Source organism: Rhodnius prolixus, unplaced genomic scaffold (assembly GCF_049639745.1).
Source record: "Rhodnius prolixus isolate KJV_2025 unplaced genomic scaffold, Rpr scaffold_1, whole genome shotgun sequence".
Taxonomy (NCBI): Eukaryota; Metazoa; Arthropoda; class Insecta; order Hemiptera; family Reduviidae; genus Rhodnius; species Rhodnius prolixus.
This window is the reverse complement of record NW_027411581.1, coordinates 64,410,411-64,425,323: the sequence shown is the minus strand read 5'-3', so window position 1 is coordinate 64,425,323 and position 14,913 is coordinate 64,410,411. Positions and strand designations below refer to the sequence as shown.

General features: G+C 31.3%; 3 protein-coding genes across 6 annotated transcripts; 1 reads left to right on the top strand and 2 right to left on the bottom strand.

The window, feature by feature from the left end:
* Positions 1-20: 20 nt before the first annotated feature.
* UK114 (reactive intermediate imine deaminase A homolog UK114) lies at positions 21-2,455 on the bottom strand. 2 transcript variants are annotated; one of them, XM_074112525.1, is made up of 5 exons: positions 2,316-2,455; positions 948-1,108; positions 458-526; positions 318-373; positions 21-233 (listed from the first exon to the last, which is right to left on the bottom strand). In XM_074112525.1, exons 1-5 carry the CDS (start codon positions 2,351-2,353, stop codon positions 174-176), a joined length of 384 nt encoding a protein of 127 aa, XP_073968626.1. In that variant the 5' UTR covers positions 2,354-2,455; the 3' UTR covers positions 21-173. The 2 variants fall into 2 exon arrangements, with proteins under 2 accessions (XP_073968626.1, XP_073968625.1); XM_074112524.1 differs by lacking the exon at positions 2,316-2,455 and adding an exon at positions 1,617-1,823.
* Positions 1,845-9,023, top strand: Pop1 (POP1 ribonuclease P/MRP subunit). Of its 2 annotated transcripts, none has more exons than XM_074112516.1 (11): positions 1,845-1,993; positions 3,033-3,151; positions 3,481-3,623; positions 3,706-3,808; positions 4,280-4,625; positions 4,713-4,946; positions 5,382-5,552; positions 5,626-5,880; positions 6,529-6,745; positions 6,862-7,209; positions 7,458-9,023. In XM_074112516.1, the coding sequence occupies exons 2-11, from the start codon at positions 3,059-3,061 to the stop codon at positions 7,873-7,875; spliced, it is 2,328 nt and encodes a 775-aa protein (XP_073968617.1). In that variant the 5' UTR covers positions 1,845-1,993; positions 3,033-3,058; the 3' UTR covers positions 7,876-9,023. The 2 variants fall into 2 exon arrangements, with proteins under 2 accessions (XP_073968617.1, XP_073968616.1); XM_074112515.1 differs by lacking the exon at positions 1,845-1,993 and adding an exon at positions 2,589-2,723.
* Positions 8,543-14,420, bottom strand: Apt1 (Acyl-protein thioesterase 1). Of its 2 annotated transcripts, none has more exons than XM_074112523.1 (8): positions 14,402-14,420; positions 12,512-12,594; positions 12,398-12,429; positions 12,248-12,313; positions 12,003-12,154; positions 10,501-10,643; positions 9,626-9,790; positions 8,543-9,539 (listed from the first exon to the last, which is right to left on the bottom strand). In XM_074112523.1, exons 1-8 carry the CDS (start codon positions 14,403-14,405, stop codon positions 9,489-9,491), a joined length of 696 nt encoding a protein of 231 aa, XP_073968624.1. In that variant the 5' UTR covers positions 14,406-14,420; the 3' UTR covers positions 8,543-9,488. The 2 variants fall into 2 exon arrangements, with proteins under 2 accessions (XP_073968624.1, XP_073968623.1); XM_074112522.1 differs by lacking the exon at positions 14,402-14,420 and adding an exon at positions 13,760-13,969.
* Between the last annotated feature and the right edge of the window lie 493 nt (positions 14,421-14,913).

Genomic DNA, 14,913 nt, shown 5'->3' with positions numbered 1-14,913 from the left:
TCGTACGGGGAAAAAAATACTTTTTGTTTTTTGCTTCATACTTATATATTTGGAAATATTTTTATATTTTTGATATTGTTTACAAATAGTAAAATAAGGATAAAAGCAAATGTACTTTTTTTAAAAATAATAATATTTCTGTAACCAACAAATTTCAAATGTTGTTTATATATCTACAGTTTGGTTTCCAATGGCCCAGATATTGCGATAACTTCTATTTCTATTTTTGCACCCTGTTAAAACGTTTAGAAATTTGGTTAATGATTAAAATTCTTGAACTTCGAATTAAAATAATTTAAAAAAAATGAAGAAATTACCAGAGGTAACTTCCCAACTTGATAACAAGCTCTTGCTGGAAATGGTTCCTTGAAATCTAAGGTAACAAAGATTCATAATTATTTATTTGTACCAAAAATCAATAGCTATTTTTTTTGAAAGAAAATACTAATCAACTTACAAGTCTTGTAAACATCATTAACTGAAGTGAAATCATTTATATCTTCTAACAATACTGTTGTCTTAACAACTATAAACAAAGTAACAAAAAGTTAAGGTAAGTAGAAATTAGTACAAAAACTACTAACTGAAAATGGAAATCAATATAAATCAATGAATAAAAATTGATTGGTAATTTATAATAAGGTGACAATATAAAGAGTTTCATTGTTTTTGACTTTATGCTTCAGATATTACAAAAATAATATTCGTTTTCTGGGAATGAGAAGTAGTTAGGTAAAAGCAGTTAGGAAGAAGTAGCTAAGTAACAAAAAAGTATTTAAAGCGCATTATGAGGCGATATGCCAATATGAAATTATAATATATATAATTCTAACTTCAATAGTTCAGCTTCATTCTATGTCACTACTTTTGGATGTAGTAAAAGTTTTTACATTAGCAATATTTAATAATCATAGATCAAATAAAAATTACAATCACATTCAGCTTACCATTACTTAAAGAAGAATCAGCGGCGACTAAAACAGCTTCAAGATTTTCAATTGCTTTCTTAGCTTCGTTAGCAGCTCCACCAGAGACAAGTTTCATGGTGTCCTTATCTAGGCCTAGACATCCTGATACATACACGGTTTGGCCTACTTGCACTGCTTGGCTATTAAACATATAAAATCAAAGAGTTAAATGATGAATGTTAAATGCTTCCAATACAATTGTCAATAGCATAACAATGTTAAGGGCAGTCTTGGTGCTGAACAAGCGTACGTCAGAAGTTATGAGGAGAGGTCTTCAACGGTAGTTAACACATACTAACTGTATTAATTGATTTCATAATGGGATTCAGATTTCTAGTAACCGAAAATATCAGGAGAATCTATTCTTCCAAGTTATAATGAACACTTAGAAAAGTACCAGCAATTTGTGACCATCTATCAGGCAAGTTTTTAACAAGCCTTGTTTTTCGATAGACTTTAAAAAATGGACAAGGTAGAGAATTTATTTGGGTTATTCAATTACCAAGCGTTTGCTACAAACTATTCTGATAATCTAGTAGCACATTCCTTGAAGTGTGTATTCTCGTATCTGCTTGCTACACGTTTATATTCAAAGCCGTCCTATATAATTAAATAAATTACAGAAGAGTAAATGTTTTGTTTACTTACCTGTAAGGTCCAACAGGTTTAGGTGCATTAGCACTAGTGATAATTTTTCTAATAATGTTAGACATGTCTTAATGAATGATTTAACCGAATGCTATATAGAATAATAATTATCGACACTAAATATAACAAATAACTTTTAAAATGCTGATAAGGTTAGAACTCTCGTAACCCTTACTAACGATAACTTATATAATACACTATTTAATTAGGCTAAATTCTTTGTTTTCAACCACAAACAATAAACAAATTAAGTAATAGTTTAAATTAAAACAGCAAGCTTAAAACATGATAAATTAGAAATAATTTTCAAAAAATTATGTTCAAGACAATTAAGTAATTGATTAATTCAAGTAATTTATTTTTACAATAATAAAAAGGTAAGGCAAAGACCCAAAATTAACCTATTAAAATTAATTTTATAATTATCTTAGTTGAATATTGTTAAAGTAATTTTCACTTGCCTTATTTTTCATTCAATTATTTATTTAATAAAGCTTGGAATGTGGAGGTATATTTCAATAATAATTCTGCAGTAACAGCTAAGATTTCGTTTTAATATTTTTTTTTATTTTCTAATAAATCATTTTAAAACTAAAAGATTGCTTTTTGAAACAATGAAAAGGGAAATCAATGAAAATAATTTACTTTAAAAGTATTAAGTTGTAATAATTAGGTGTTATAAACAACCAAATAAAATACCTTGATGTGTATTTCTTTCGATGAGCAACAGATAGCATCACTTGTGGGCTTGCTAGCGACTGGAGTCAGGTTATTACCTCCTATGCTCCTCTGGCGGTGATTTTTAGATTCCATGCGGCAAGTGTTGTCGGTTGTGCGAGTTCATAGAAACAGAGCCAGAAAAACGTCTACGAAAAAAAGAGAGTAGAGAATCAAGTGTCATGAGTCTTTAGTGTATTATTATGATTAAGTATTACTCAAGAAAGCCTTGGAATAGGTAAATCTTATTAAAAAAAATGGAATCTTCAACATCTAGACCTCAATACGATTCTCTTCTGGGAGGGCGTCAGAATCTACCTCCATCTATAAATGTGGGTGACTTTGTCGCAGCCAGATTAAAAGAGATAACCGCACTTACTGAAGTTATTGGTAAGTTAGATAAGATTTGTGAGGATGACAGCAAAGACATAGGCTTCTGTAAAGCGTGAATGAGTGTACGTGATGATAAGATATTTTGACAACCCAAGTAGTTCTACACTTCAACTGCCTTCGTAGGCCGACATGTGCGTGAATATTGTAGGTGATTGTATGATAAGATTGTATGGAACGCCTATTCTAAGGAAGTGGTAGTTTACTTCCCTGTAGTTTGTTTATCTAGTCTAGTATTCCTAAAGATTTATTTTTTCCCCCTATTTTTGCGTGAATGTATCACTTGAAATTATCTCATTATATTTTTAGAAACTCCAAGCGGTGCAATCGCAGAAATGAGATCATTTCCAAAGCATATGAAGAGAAGAGCAATGAGTCACAACATTAAGCGTATACCAAAAAGGCTCCGAGAATTGCATGCTGTTCTTGTAAGTTATTGAATCAAATATAAACTAATTATTGATAAGAGTGGATAATAGCTTCCAACTAGATAAGTAGTGCAAGCAAGAGGAAAAGTGGATAAATCTATTTTGAGATAGGAAATACTGTGATGAAAATAAAGGAAATGCGAAGATAATGTTTATTGTTTAAGCAGCGTTATTTATCAATTATTTGCAGTGCTGCTATTTACTATTGCCAATTACAATAAGTTTAAGCTGTGTTAAATCTGATGTCTCCGCTAATTTTGATGTTTTTTTTACTGTACAAGTTTATTATTTACTCATATATTTGGTGCTGTGCTTACTTTGTTAACTAGCGAGAAAAGTCCAATACGAGAGAAGGTCCTTCAAAAGTTCCTAGGAGAAAATATAGAAGAAGACCAAAAGAACTTCTTAATGAATACAACCGTAGGCAGAGAGAGCATATATGGTTGGAGACACATATTTGGCATGCCAAAAGGTTTTGTAAAGATAAAACTCTTATTCTCATTTTTGCCTCAGTTTAGTATTTATTTTTAATGAAAAATTTATTGACATTTTAGGTTTAAAATGGTAAATAAGTGGGGGTACAGAGTACCTCTCTCACCCAATGATAAAAGTTATAGGGCTTGCTATAGAGCAACAGCAAATCATTGTTTGCTACAGGTAAGTAAAGTTTTTTGTTTTTTTGTTAGATTATAAAATTTAATTTTTGATTGCAAATGTAATCATTTTTGTGCATAAGGAAAAATATTATTAGCTCAATCTCCTTTGGTTATAGGTTAACCTTTGAGTATCTTTATTAACAAAAATAAATACAAAACTGGTAGGAAGGACCTATCATGCAAATACATAATTGCAAAATGTTTATTACATTTATGCAATTTATCATTCTAGTAATTTTGTGAAACATTATTACTACTCTGTCTAGATATTAAAACTGTCAGAAAGACAGCGGTAACAGCCGCTTTTACTTAATCACAACGAATATAACCTTCCTTTCTCACTTAGAACTCTTCGAACTGTCCATATAATATCAGTCACTGATAAAAGAGGTGCCTAAACTCATCTAGAAAAAGTAAATTTGTCAACTCCTCCTCCCCAACAAACTAGTTTTAAGTTAATTTAAATTTTCAGGATATCTCTTACTACAACTGCATAGAACTTGCTGGTGCTGAAGAAACTCTCCTTTCTAGTCTTACAAGACATACCAGTGCAGAAACTGGTTTGACGTTTGCAGCACAGGCAACAATTTCCGGATCTAGAGAAGGTTCGTTGATGTTTTATAAGGCTGGTAAGTATCCTTTTGGAGCAGTTGGAGAAGTAAGCTTTATATGGAAACCAATAATTAATGACTCAACGACAAGATCTCTATGGTTATGGAGTCATCCTGGATTCTTTGAAGAATTACTTCAAGAGCTTATTTCTACGTTTAATTTGACCAATGTGCAAACAGAAGAAAGTATGGATGTTAGTGAAGAAGGTTCGCAAAATATTGGCTTCAAATTATTGGTACATTTCTTCTCATAAATTCAATGGTTTTGTAATTTTATGTCATCTCTGGTTTTAGTTACCAAAGAAGTTGAAATGAAGAAGATTCAATTACGAAACGTTCCATATAGCCGAACTCCTAAGTATACCAACAACTGTGGCATTTCACTTATAATTCTCAAGGATACTCTGAACAGGTTCCGACTTACTGGACCTCTTTCACAAGCTGTACTTTCGCAAAGTCTTACACCCATTTTCTTAGATAAGCGAGCTAAAAAAGAAGGCTCTGATTGGGTTAACGATTATTATTTTGGTTAGTACTAAAAAAATACTTGGACACATTCTTTACCTATTTTAGTTTATCATTACGAAAATTATTTGCTTAACAGTTTAATGTATATTATTAATGAAAATAATTATTATTAATCAATTTTGATATCACAAATCTTATTCTGTTTTCTTGCTACTTGAAGAAGCGGAAATTTTAGATTTGTTTTTAGTTGCTTTAAATAATCCATTGTAGTAATTTTTTTCCCCCTGCATCTTTGTTAAAACAAATGATCTTAATGAACTGTAGTTCTCTGTTTTTGATAGCATTGCAGTGAATACAAACTGATTAAATTTATTTTTTGTCCATCTTTGATTATTATAGGTGATATCTCCGTAGCAAAAACATTTCCTTGATGAAAATTCTGAAAGGCCTGATGAAATAGAAAAAATAACCAATCTTAATATTTGTCTCTTTCAGGTGAATGTAAGAATGCCAAAGTAGCTTGTGACGCCCAGCAAAACGTTTGGTCCCTGATAAAACAGTATTATTCTCCCGCACAACTAGCACCAAGACTTGTATTACCACTTACTATAATTGATCCCAGGTTTAATATGCCTAGTTCCAGAAGGAAAGCTGTACATACTTCTTGTAAGTAAAGTTTGTATACAACTGTACACCAAGTAAATGTACACGTAATTGGTAAAATATATGTTGTTAACAGCAACTAATGAGTTAAAACCTTTTGAAAGACCATTGGAAGCTAACCAATTAGACAGTCCTTTATGGTCGTATTCTGTCCGAGATACAGTTACCAAAATGAAACCAAGCACGGAGCAAATAAACAGAATGAGATCTGAAAAGTTAGTGCCTGGATTAGAAGTAGAATCTGTGGAAGAGAATCAAACAGAAGATGTACCATGTTTGCCAGTCATTTTAATTCAAAGGCCAGGAAGTCAGGAGTCAAGCAAAAGATTAGGTAAAGTAAAAAAAGTAAAGTAATGCTTATTTTTTTCGCAGAAGGCATGCTTTACGTCCAACTACAAAATTAGGAGCCCTAAAGATTTATCTTATGATCTTATTTCGACATTTTTTAAGCTTTGTAGATATATAAATATCTTTATTGCTGATTTTATCCCGAATAGCAAACTGTTTTCTTTTTAATTTTGATCTAGGCACCACGCTAGCCGAGAGGTTAGAGGAGAGACCTGTAAAGCTAAGATGTATTGTTGGTTTAGTGGGTTCGATTCCCAGTCTTAGGCCTTGGATTTTATTTAATGGTTAATATGAGAAATTTACAGAACAGTATGTTTGCTAGTCGCCTACGTCCACGACACCTAATTTGGTAGTTGGACGTAAAGCTCGCCTGAAAAAATAGGCATTACTTTATCGTTTTTATCTGTTTTTTACTTTGATCCATCATCAGAGTTGCATGATTTCTTTGTTTTAAAGCTTCTAAAAAGTCAAAAATCTGTAACCGGTCCAAAATAAAGATTGCAAAATACAAGGTTGCTATGGCGGATGAAATGAACGATATAACGCAGCACTGGTTGACCTACAAGATTTTCCACATGTCCAGTAAGAACTCTCTTTTTGAAATTTTAACTATTTCTGAACATTTTGACAGGATACGGAAGTGGTTGGGATGTGATAAGTCCTTGTGGTTATGCAATGCCTCTCTGGTTATCGTTCGTACTATCTGGAGCACGAACGGGTGGTCTACGAGAAGCTGAAGCGTTTTACAGAGAGTTTAGTTATCATCCAATCCATCAACAACCAGACACAACTACTGGGAAAACAGAAGAAAAAAAAAATCGCCTTGAAGCTACCGAAATTTTTTTTAGGTACATTATTATTTTTTATAAGGCGTACAATATCTGAGGATATAGTAGTACTTAGTTAATGAAATATTTAGTTCTTTTTTCGGCTTATAATGGATTTACTTTATTATTTCTTTCAGATTACCTCCGGCAAAACGACGTAATTATATCAAACTGAATATTCCTACTCCTTTTCACTGTCCTTGGTCAGTATTATCAAAAGATTGGGACGGATTAGAGGAATTCTATGTAATGCGGAATAAAAAGATCTTGGGTTTATTGGAAAGCTGTTTAAAACAACGTACTTTAGATTGTGTTAACTCTATGAATGAAATTGATGTTGCCAAAGGTGCCTTGATACCAGTGAGAATAGATCTAAAAGGAAAGGGCAAATTAGATAGAAATTCTCACATTTGTTTATTACATGAAACTGATCTAAAATGTGTCCCTAAAGAAAGCCCTAGAAAGGACGAACACCATCAAGAAAGGTAATTTTGGGTTTACAAGTTTTCTGTACTATACTTAGCCAAACGTAAATTTCAAACAATAAAAATAATAAACTAATTTTAAAACCTTAGCTTATTATTCCATTTATTCTTTCATACATGTAGCTAGCTATGTATATTCTTTTTGATTAATAGCTACGAGCTAATTGTAGTTAATCATTTTCAAACTTTGAATTAACAAATTTTTAACTTAGTGTTTTTGAGTATACAATGTTAATTGTTGTTTTTAGATTAAACTTACGCACTGAACATCAGAAACTTCTAAAACATTTGGCTAGAAAGCGCCATAAAGCTAAAGTGGCCGAAAGGGAGGAACAAGCTCTACCGTCTGACAGCAGTAAAGATTTCAAGCAGGTAGTATTAGAAAATTCCTCGATTAAATGGATTGATGAGCATTCAGAAAAAATGCGCTCATTGTGGCTACCATCTTGTGATACTATAAAGGATACCTGTTCTAGAACTGTCATAGGTTTTGTCAGCAATGGTGATTATTGTTTCACTGAAGGAATAAGTTCTGGTATTGGATATGTTATTCTAAACGGTCTAAAAGAGTATTTAAAAAGTAGAACTTTTAATGAGAATATTGTCTTAATAAGGTGCACCCATACTGACCAGTATAGATTGGCGAAATTGAATGTTATAGTTTGAATTTTAATTTAAAAATTTTATATTTTGTGATCATGGTGAGGAAAATTTTATTTCTAGAGTTTCAATTTGAGGAACCAGTGCGTTGTTTTTTGTTTTTAAAATTTTATTTCTAGAGTTTCAATTTGCGTGTTGGTAGTTTCTTACAAGTCAGTTATGTCATGATAGCAGGAGGATAACGGAGCCCTTGAGGAAAATCAGACTTGATAATTCCTCTTGTACTTAGAAGGTTAAATTTATTTTGACTTTAAATGTTTTGCCCTATAGCAATGAAGTTAACCTTCCAGCGGGTACCGAATATCTCACAGATACAGACTAAGACTAAAATAATCGCAGTTTAGTGACGGAGGGTGCATTCCCTTTTAAACAATGCTACACCCACATGACTAGTTTTCTTCAGTAAAAATCTTGTTTGGGTAATTTCTTTGCAATTGTCGATCCGTGCCTGACATGTACTTACGACCAATCGAGTAAGATTCCAGACTTATCAATTATTATTTTTTTTTTTATACATGTCCATCTAATTGAACTATTGTCAACATTGTTTATAAGAATATTGTTATATCTCAGATACGAGGAGGAAATATCTGCGAAAGCTTACAGACAGTCTAGTGGCTGAACATGGTGATGGTAAAATTACACTTATTGGCTTGAAAAAAATAAAAAGTACTGTCGTTTTCTGAGCCTTTTTTATTTGTTATTTCCATTATTAATAATTACAGATGTTATTTATTTAATTTCATTCCTTCTATTGATAGAAAAAATTAAAAATACCAAAGTTTATCTGTAAGATACGCGCACCCGCTTGAAGGTTAAAGAATTGCTTGTAAGTAAAGAAGTTAATAAGTAATACAATAGTAGTTATATTAGCTGGTACTTTAGGATTGAAAATACTTTTTTTTTGTTAATTTTGCTCTTATATTTCATACTTTATTTTCTAACAATAAATAAAAATGAAAAATAAATCATACTACGTTCGAAGAGTTATCTATTATATAAACGTATTTCTTATATTTTCAAGATATTATTAATTTGTAATATTTACAAGTTTTTTTTTTGTTGTTGAAGTCGGCATATTTTAGACAATTCTATGAGCAATTTGCCCACTCCAGCTACAAAAAAATATTAATGATAAGGGTTAAAAAAAATTTTAATAAAGAAAAAGAAAGTACAATTCATTTACAAAACATCCCACAGAAGTGGGATTAAAGAAGAACTGTGAACAAATCACTTTTTTTTAAAGTGTATTGTAATTATTGCTAGAATAATAGGTTTTTTAAAAATAAGCTCTGTGCCATTAAATATACAGTGTACAAAGGAATGTATTTTTTTTTGTTAATAGGAATTAATCCAAAAAAACTTTTTGACTAGATCCTGGTTTAAAACTATCTGAACAGAATTAATTTAAATGTTTTTTTTTTTTTTTTTGTATAAACAAGTTAAAAAAGAGAGCTGCCCTTTTACAATGGAAGGTTATAAATTGTGTACTGGAAGTAAACTAAATGTATTTTTAATAAGAAAATAAGCCACGATGGAAGGAAAATGATTAATATTTAATTTAAGGAGTTCTTTATCTTCTTACTGTAGTTTTATAGTGGCGTTTAAAGCTTTTGTAATTATTCTGAAGTCAAGATCCTTTCAACAAACGCTTTCAAAAATGCCATTTCCTGTGAATACAAAGAAAAAAAAAAGCAGTTAGGAAAATTAATATGATGTTTTCTTTCTTCGTCCATCTTTAAAAAACTATAACTACCTCATCATTGGAACTGTGACCAAGTCCTTTGATTGTCTTAAATTCTGACTTGGCTGTAAATTGTTTAAGAAGAGAAGCGGTCATCTGACCCCATTTATAGGGTACAAGCGGGTCACAATCGCCATGGCATTGAACTATTGGCGTCGCTTTATTACCAATGGCAGCCTATAAAACAATCAATAGTACTATAAAATCTATTTTGTCAAAAAAAAAAAATAAATAAACTACCGACAAAATGCGTAAAATCCATTCAATTCTATGAACATAGATTGTACCACACACACACACACAAAAAAATAAGTTAGCATAATGGTGAGCTAAAGTTTACTGTGTGTTATTGCTGTTCCATTATTTTTGGTGACTGATTCATAGTTTGAATAGGATGAAAAAAAATAATTGCCATTTCAGTCGTGATACATTTATTCTGCGGAGCTTTCAACCTAGGGACTAGGTCATCTTCAGGGCTAGTTTACAAAGTAATATTTTTACATTACAGGGTTGGTGTGTCTTCTGTCTTGTCCATGAACATGAACTCCATGTTGAGACATGAACAGACAAGACAGAAGACACACCAACACTGTAAAATGTAAAATATTACTTTGTAAACTAGCCCTGAAGATGACCTAGTCCCTAGGGCGAAAGTTCGGCATAATAAATGTATCACGACTGAAATGGCAATTATTTTTTTTCATCCTATTTACTGTGTTAGCTAAATCCAATGTGCGTAAATCAACTTTTGTGCCAACTCTCGTATGTACGATTATGTAAGAATTGTAGATGTCCCTGTGTAAGTGTTCTGCCTTATTGTTAGGCTAGGATCTTACACAGGAACGCCAAGTACTTTCTGCCACCAAGGGTAATTTGATCTTACTCACCGCTGGAAATTGTTTGTGTAAGGGAAGCCAACAAGAGAGTGCCATGACTCCTCCAAGGGTACGTGGGTAGGTAAATGCAGAGTAAAGCGCGAGTGCTCCTCCTTGAGAGAATCCTCCAATGACAACTCTATCTGAAGGAATCCCTGAGAAAATATCAATTTATTGGCTAAGTAGATATTTGTTCTATAATATCTATAATACATAAACCTTAGAAGTGTTTTCTCTTCAATTTTTTTTTTTTCACAAAGGACATAGGATACAAAGTACGTTGGACAAATAGCTTTCAGTTTAAATCTACAATAGTTTGTTCTGGTAAATTTAAAATGTATTTGACAGCTAGAATGGTATAAAAATAGCTTTGTGGACAGCCTCTAATCGGTTGTATGTACATAAAAGTCAGGATTACTTTTTTAAGGATCTGTTTTTCAACTTGCCTACTAAATAAATTCCCTTGGACGAGTACCTAAACACACAAAGTTACCCAAGACTTACCTTCAAAGAGAGGAGGATACTGTCCGATCATGTTATATATATATATATTTTTTTTTTTGAATACAAATGGAGAGGTAGTATTTATTTTGCGGATGCTTATCTTATTATCAAAATCCTTATTTATTTACGCTAACTCATGAAGTCATTTAATACCTAAATATTTACAGTATTTTTTTTTACTTCAATTAGAGTTCGCTTTTTTTGCTAACGAACTCCTTTCCTAATTCATGGAATGATTAATGAAGATTATATTTTAATAAAATGTTTGATTCTGGTTTTTAATAAAACTGTACAAGTACCGTGGAATATAAAGCATCAAAATTACGTATCTGCCAGGTTTAGGAATTGAGGCCCAGATGTAGATTTTTGTATTTTAGTGCGATTCCGTTTTGTGGGATTAAGTAAATGAAGAATAACTTGTAAATTATAAATCTTACGATCATTTTTGACTTTATAATAATTACGAAAATTGAAGCCAACATCTATTTGGTTTGAACTTGTTCCTTAAATCTATAATTACAAGAAACTATTGGCAAATTGGTTTCTTCATTGATTATTGAGCTTATCAAGAAGAATATTACATAACTTTTAATTATCTCAGAACCTCCACGATAACGCTGAGTAAAATACTTTAGAAGTTATTAAAGATTCGCCTTACAAAAATATATTGCATTTAATGCACACAATGAGGGAAAAAACTACACGGTGTATAAAATAACATATTTTGGTCCTTTCCTATCATTTGTATTATAATTTGAGGCGCTCTCTTTTTAAATTGATTACAAGTATTACCACACTTAAAAATTCTAGATAATTTTGTGCTGAAATTCTTAGTTCGACACTCATAAAGAGATTAACACTAATCCGCACAGTGGAAAATTTTACATATTATAAAAATTACGTCAGACTGTATCTTAAGCGTATAAATTAATTAAGAAGGCCAACTTAACTATACGATCACGTTCTACGACAACATTTCAGTAGATCGACAGGAGACAATATGTACTGACCTGCCCTTTCCTCTGCTTCTATCATTGCATGAATATTTTCCACAGCTTTCTTAATTCCTGCTTCATCTTCATTGGCAGATGCGTCTAATGATCTTAAGTCAAACCAAGATGGCATTCTGAATCCACTATTAAGTGTGACAGGCATAGTTGGCCTAGAAAACACAAAAAAATTGTAAGAAAAGGGTTCCACAGCCGACTATAAGGAAAATATTTCGCCAAAAATCGAAAAAAAGATTAAAACTTACGCTGTTGGGCATATAACCTTAGTAAAAGAAGGTCGTATTGCTGAAATTGCACTTGCCCATCCATGCCTGTGAGAAAGTAAACATAGCTCAAATAGTTTCTTGGGAGCACAAAATAAACAAGATTTTATCGGCCAAGCAGTATTTACTTACCCAGTGTCTCCTAAACCGTGCAAAAATATTATCTGTAACAATTATAAGTGAAGATAAAAATAAAATACAAAGTATTTATGAAGTAAAAAAAAAAAGACAATGATAAAACCCAACTGTTGCGGTGTGTTTTGCTGTAGCTGCAACAACCACCGGTGACGTTGACATGTTTTGGAACTGGATTCCTGATATTACTGACCCTAAAACAAGAGTTTTTTTCTCCTTATTAAAACATTTAAGTGAACTGCACCGGGGAACAGCAAAAACACACGCACACCCACCCAATCACTACAGTGCTGACTAAATTTTCAAATCACTTTTAATATTGCATCTGTGTTCAATCTGTTATGTGACATCAAACTTAAAGAATATTTCGCGTATTATATTAGAGAAAATTGCTATTTTTAATCATTCAAATAACGATCTTACCCTTTAACGACAAATAAGGAATAACCACTTTTAGCGCCACTTTCAAATTAAAAAAACTGAAAAAAATACCGCCAAGTTGTTTATTTGTCTAAATAAATCAAAACTGATTGAATAAAAAGATGTAGTTCAACAAACCTAGGATTATTAATGTCTTTAATGCAGTAAAAAAAACTGAAAAGACAAGTTTGTCTTAACAGATTTTTACTTTGGCCTTCTTTTCTCTACTTTGAGCCAACAACTGCCGATTGTTCTTATTTATTTGTTACATATTTTTGGGCTGCTTTCCGAAAAATCGTTTAAAATATATGATCAATAAAATTTATATAAATTGGCAAATTAGTATATTTGTGTTTTATGAATACTTTACTTTTTAATGATTTCCCAAAGTGTGGCAACTCTATGCGTGATTTTGAAGCACAGAATTTATAGTTTAGTGTTCGTCAGTTTTATTTAGCCGTAAAAGTCTGATTTGTTTGGTATGTGAGATTAATATCGATGCGATGTGTTAAGATCGGCTGGCATAAGTAAGTTGGATTGTTAAGGGCATTAGAGAGGCATCAGGTTGTTCTGTAGAGCAACAAGAGCTCTGGGGTTCCAAGTTATGGGCAGAATAAATATGATTAATACTTAAATAGAACATTGCGTAGTAAGAGAAAGAATGGTTTTTATTGTATTGTAAAGTCTCGAACACTTTAATTTTAAAATAATAGCAAAATTTTGACTTATTTATAAATTTCCATCCACTCTAAGTAACTCATACCTTTTAAAATCACTTTTAGTTTGGATGGAGGGTATTTTTTAGATTGAGTATTGCTATTTAGTGGCCTCGTTAGCTAAACTATCTGCGATTTCACTCCTCTTCAATCTAATCGTACCTATTGCCCCAAATTAAAAGTACTAGGTCAGCAGAATTCATATATAAAAGTATTTACTCACGAGCAATAGTGCAGCTTATCCATGAAGTAAACAATTGAAAACCTAAAATACTTTCTAATGTATGAAACTTTAGTGCAAACATTTGTAAGTAAAATAAACCCTGTATTGTATTTACAATCGAACGTTCAGAACTTGGAAAATTATTTACAGTATTGATTTTAGATTAAATCAAATGTATAAAAAACTAATTTGGAGTAGTTGAAATGTTTTATAACAAATACATATGTTATGTTACGTCACAAGGGAGGCACTTTCTCTTTGAAATATATCAGAATTTAGCCTTAACATACCACAACTGAGCCAGCAGAACAAGCTTGAAGAATTATAGAAGAAAGATATTACAAAGATTTTGTTTTGTTTTGTTTGACTACTAAAAAAGGAAGGCTTTCTTAGATCGTAAGAGTTGTTTCAATAGATATTATCTTTACCCTTTATAAGTAATGCTGTATACATTAAAAACTTAAATACCACACTTAAGTTGTTATATAAAGTACACAAAATACTAAGTAATTTTAATTTTTAATATTTTGTTCCAAAATAAATAAATAATCTAATCAAAAATAGAGAAATGCTCCAAATTTAAACACTGGAATTCTTAAGTTGTAATTTGGCTAACAGCCAATAGAGTGCATTGGTACTCACCCATGGAAATAAAAGTGGAATAACTATTAATACATTATTATCTGCAATTTTTCTTAAAAATTATGATAGAAAGACGTTTTAAACTTCCTGTACTCCTTTCCCAACATCAAATTTAGGTTAAATAAAAATTGAAATGTTTTGATTTTACAGAAAAAGGGTTAAAATGATTGGAATAAATAGAGGCAAATCTGTTAACTTCACCTATGCAATGAATTTTTCAGCATCAAAATAATTTATAAAAATCTGATTAAATGATCATTTAAAACAGGTTGATTTTTTTGTTATTTATTGCAACAAATACAAATTTCTTATGATCAAGATTATAGACAATCATAAATATTCTACATTTTCTCACCAATTTACATGAGAGATCAGTAGCAATTCAGGATAATGGTTGAAGAATTAGGAATTAAATCCTAATTCAACCTATTTTGTTAGCGGCTCATAGAAATCCTCAGTGCGCTATATCGTTGCGTAATATCACGTTGCTGAAGAGCTTATTCAACAAAATA

Excerpts from the sequence above, each read along its gene's own strand:
- UK114 (XM_074112524.1), bottom strand. The coding sequence starts at position 1,681 with ATGTCTAACATTATTAGAAAAATTATCACTAGTGCTAATGCACCTAAA. Across the intron at positions 527-947 it reads TGATTCTTCTTTAAGTAATG|TTGTTAAGACAACAGTATTG; the intron begins GTAAGCTGAATG and ends CTTTGTTTATAG. Across the intron at positions 234-317 it reads AAGTTGGGAAGTTACCTCTG|GGTGCAAAAATAGAAATAGA; the intron begins GTAATTTCTTCA and ends ACGTTTTAACAG.
- Pop1 (XM_074112515.1), top strand. The coding sequence starts at position 2,591 with ATGGAATCTTCAACATCTAGACCTCAATACGATTCTCTTCTGGGAGGG. Across the intron at positions 3,624-3,705 it reads CATATTTGGCATGCCAAAAG|GTTTAAAATGGTAAATAAGT; the intron begins GTTTTGTAAAGA and ends TTGACATTTTAG. Across the intron at positions 3,809-4,279 it reads CAAATCATTGTTTGCTACAG|GATATCTCTTACTACAACTG; the intron begins GTAAGTAAAGTT and ends TTAAATTTTCAG.
- Apt1 (XM_074112522.1), bottom strand. The coding sequence starts at position 13,841 with ATGTTTGCACTAAAGTTTCATACATTAGAAAGTATTTTAGGTTTTCAA. Across the intron at positions 12,155-12,247 it reads AAGGTTATATGCCCAACAGC|GCCAACTATGCCTGTCACAC; the intron begins GTAAGTTTTAAT and ends TGTGTTTTCTAG. Across the intron at positions 9,791-10,500 it reads TACACAAACAATTTCCAGCG|GCTGCCATTGGTAATAAAGC; the intron begins GTGAGTAAGATC and ends ATTGTTTTATAG.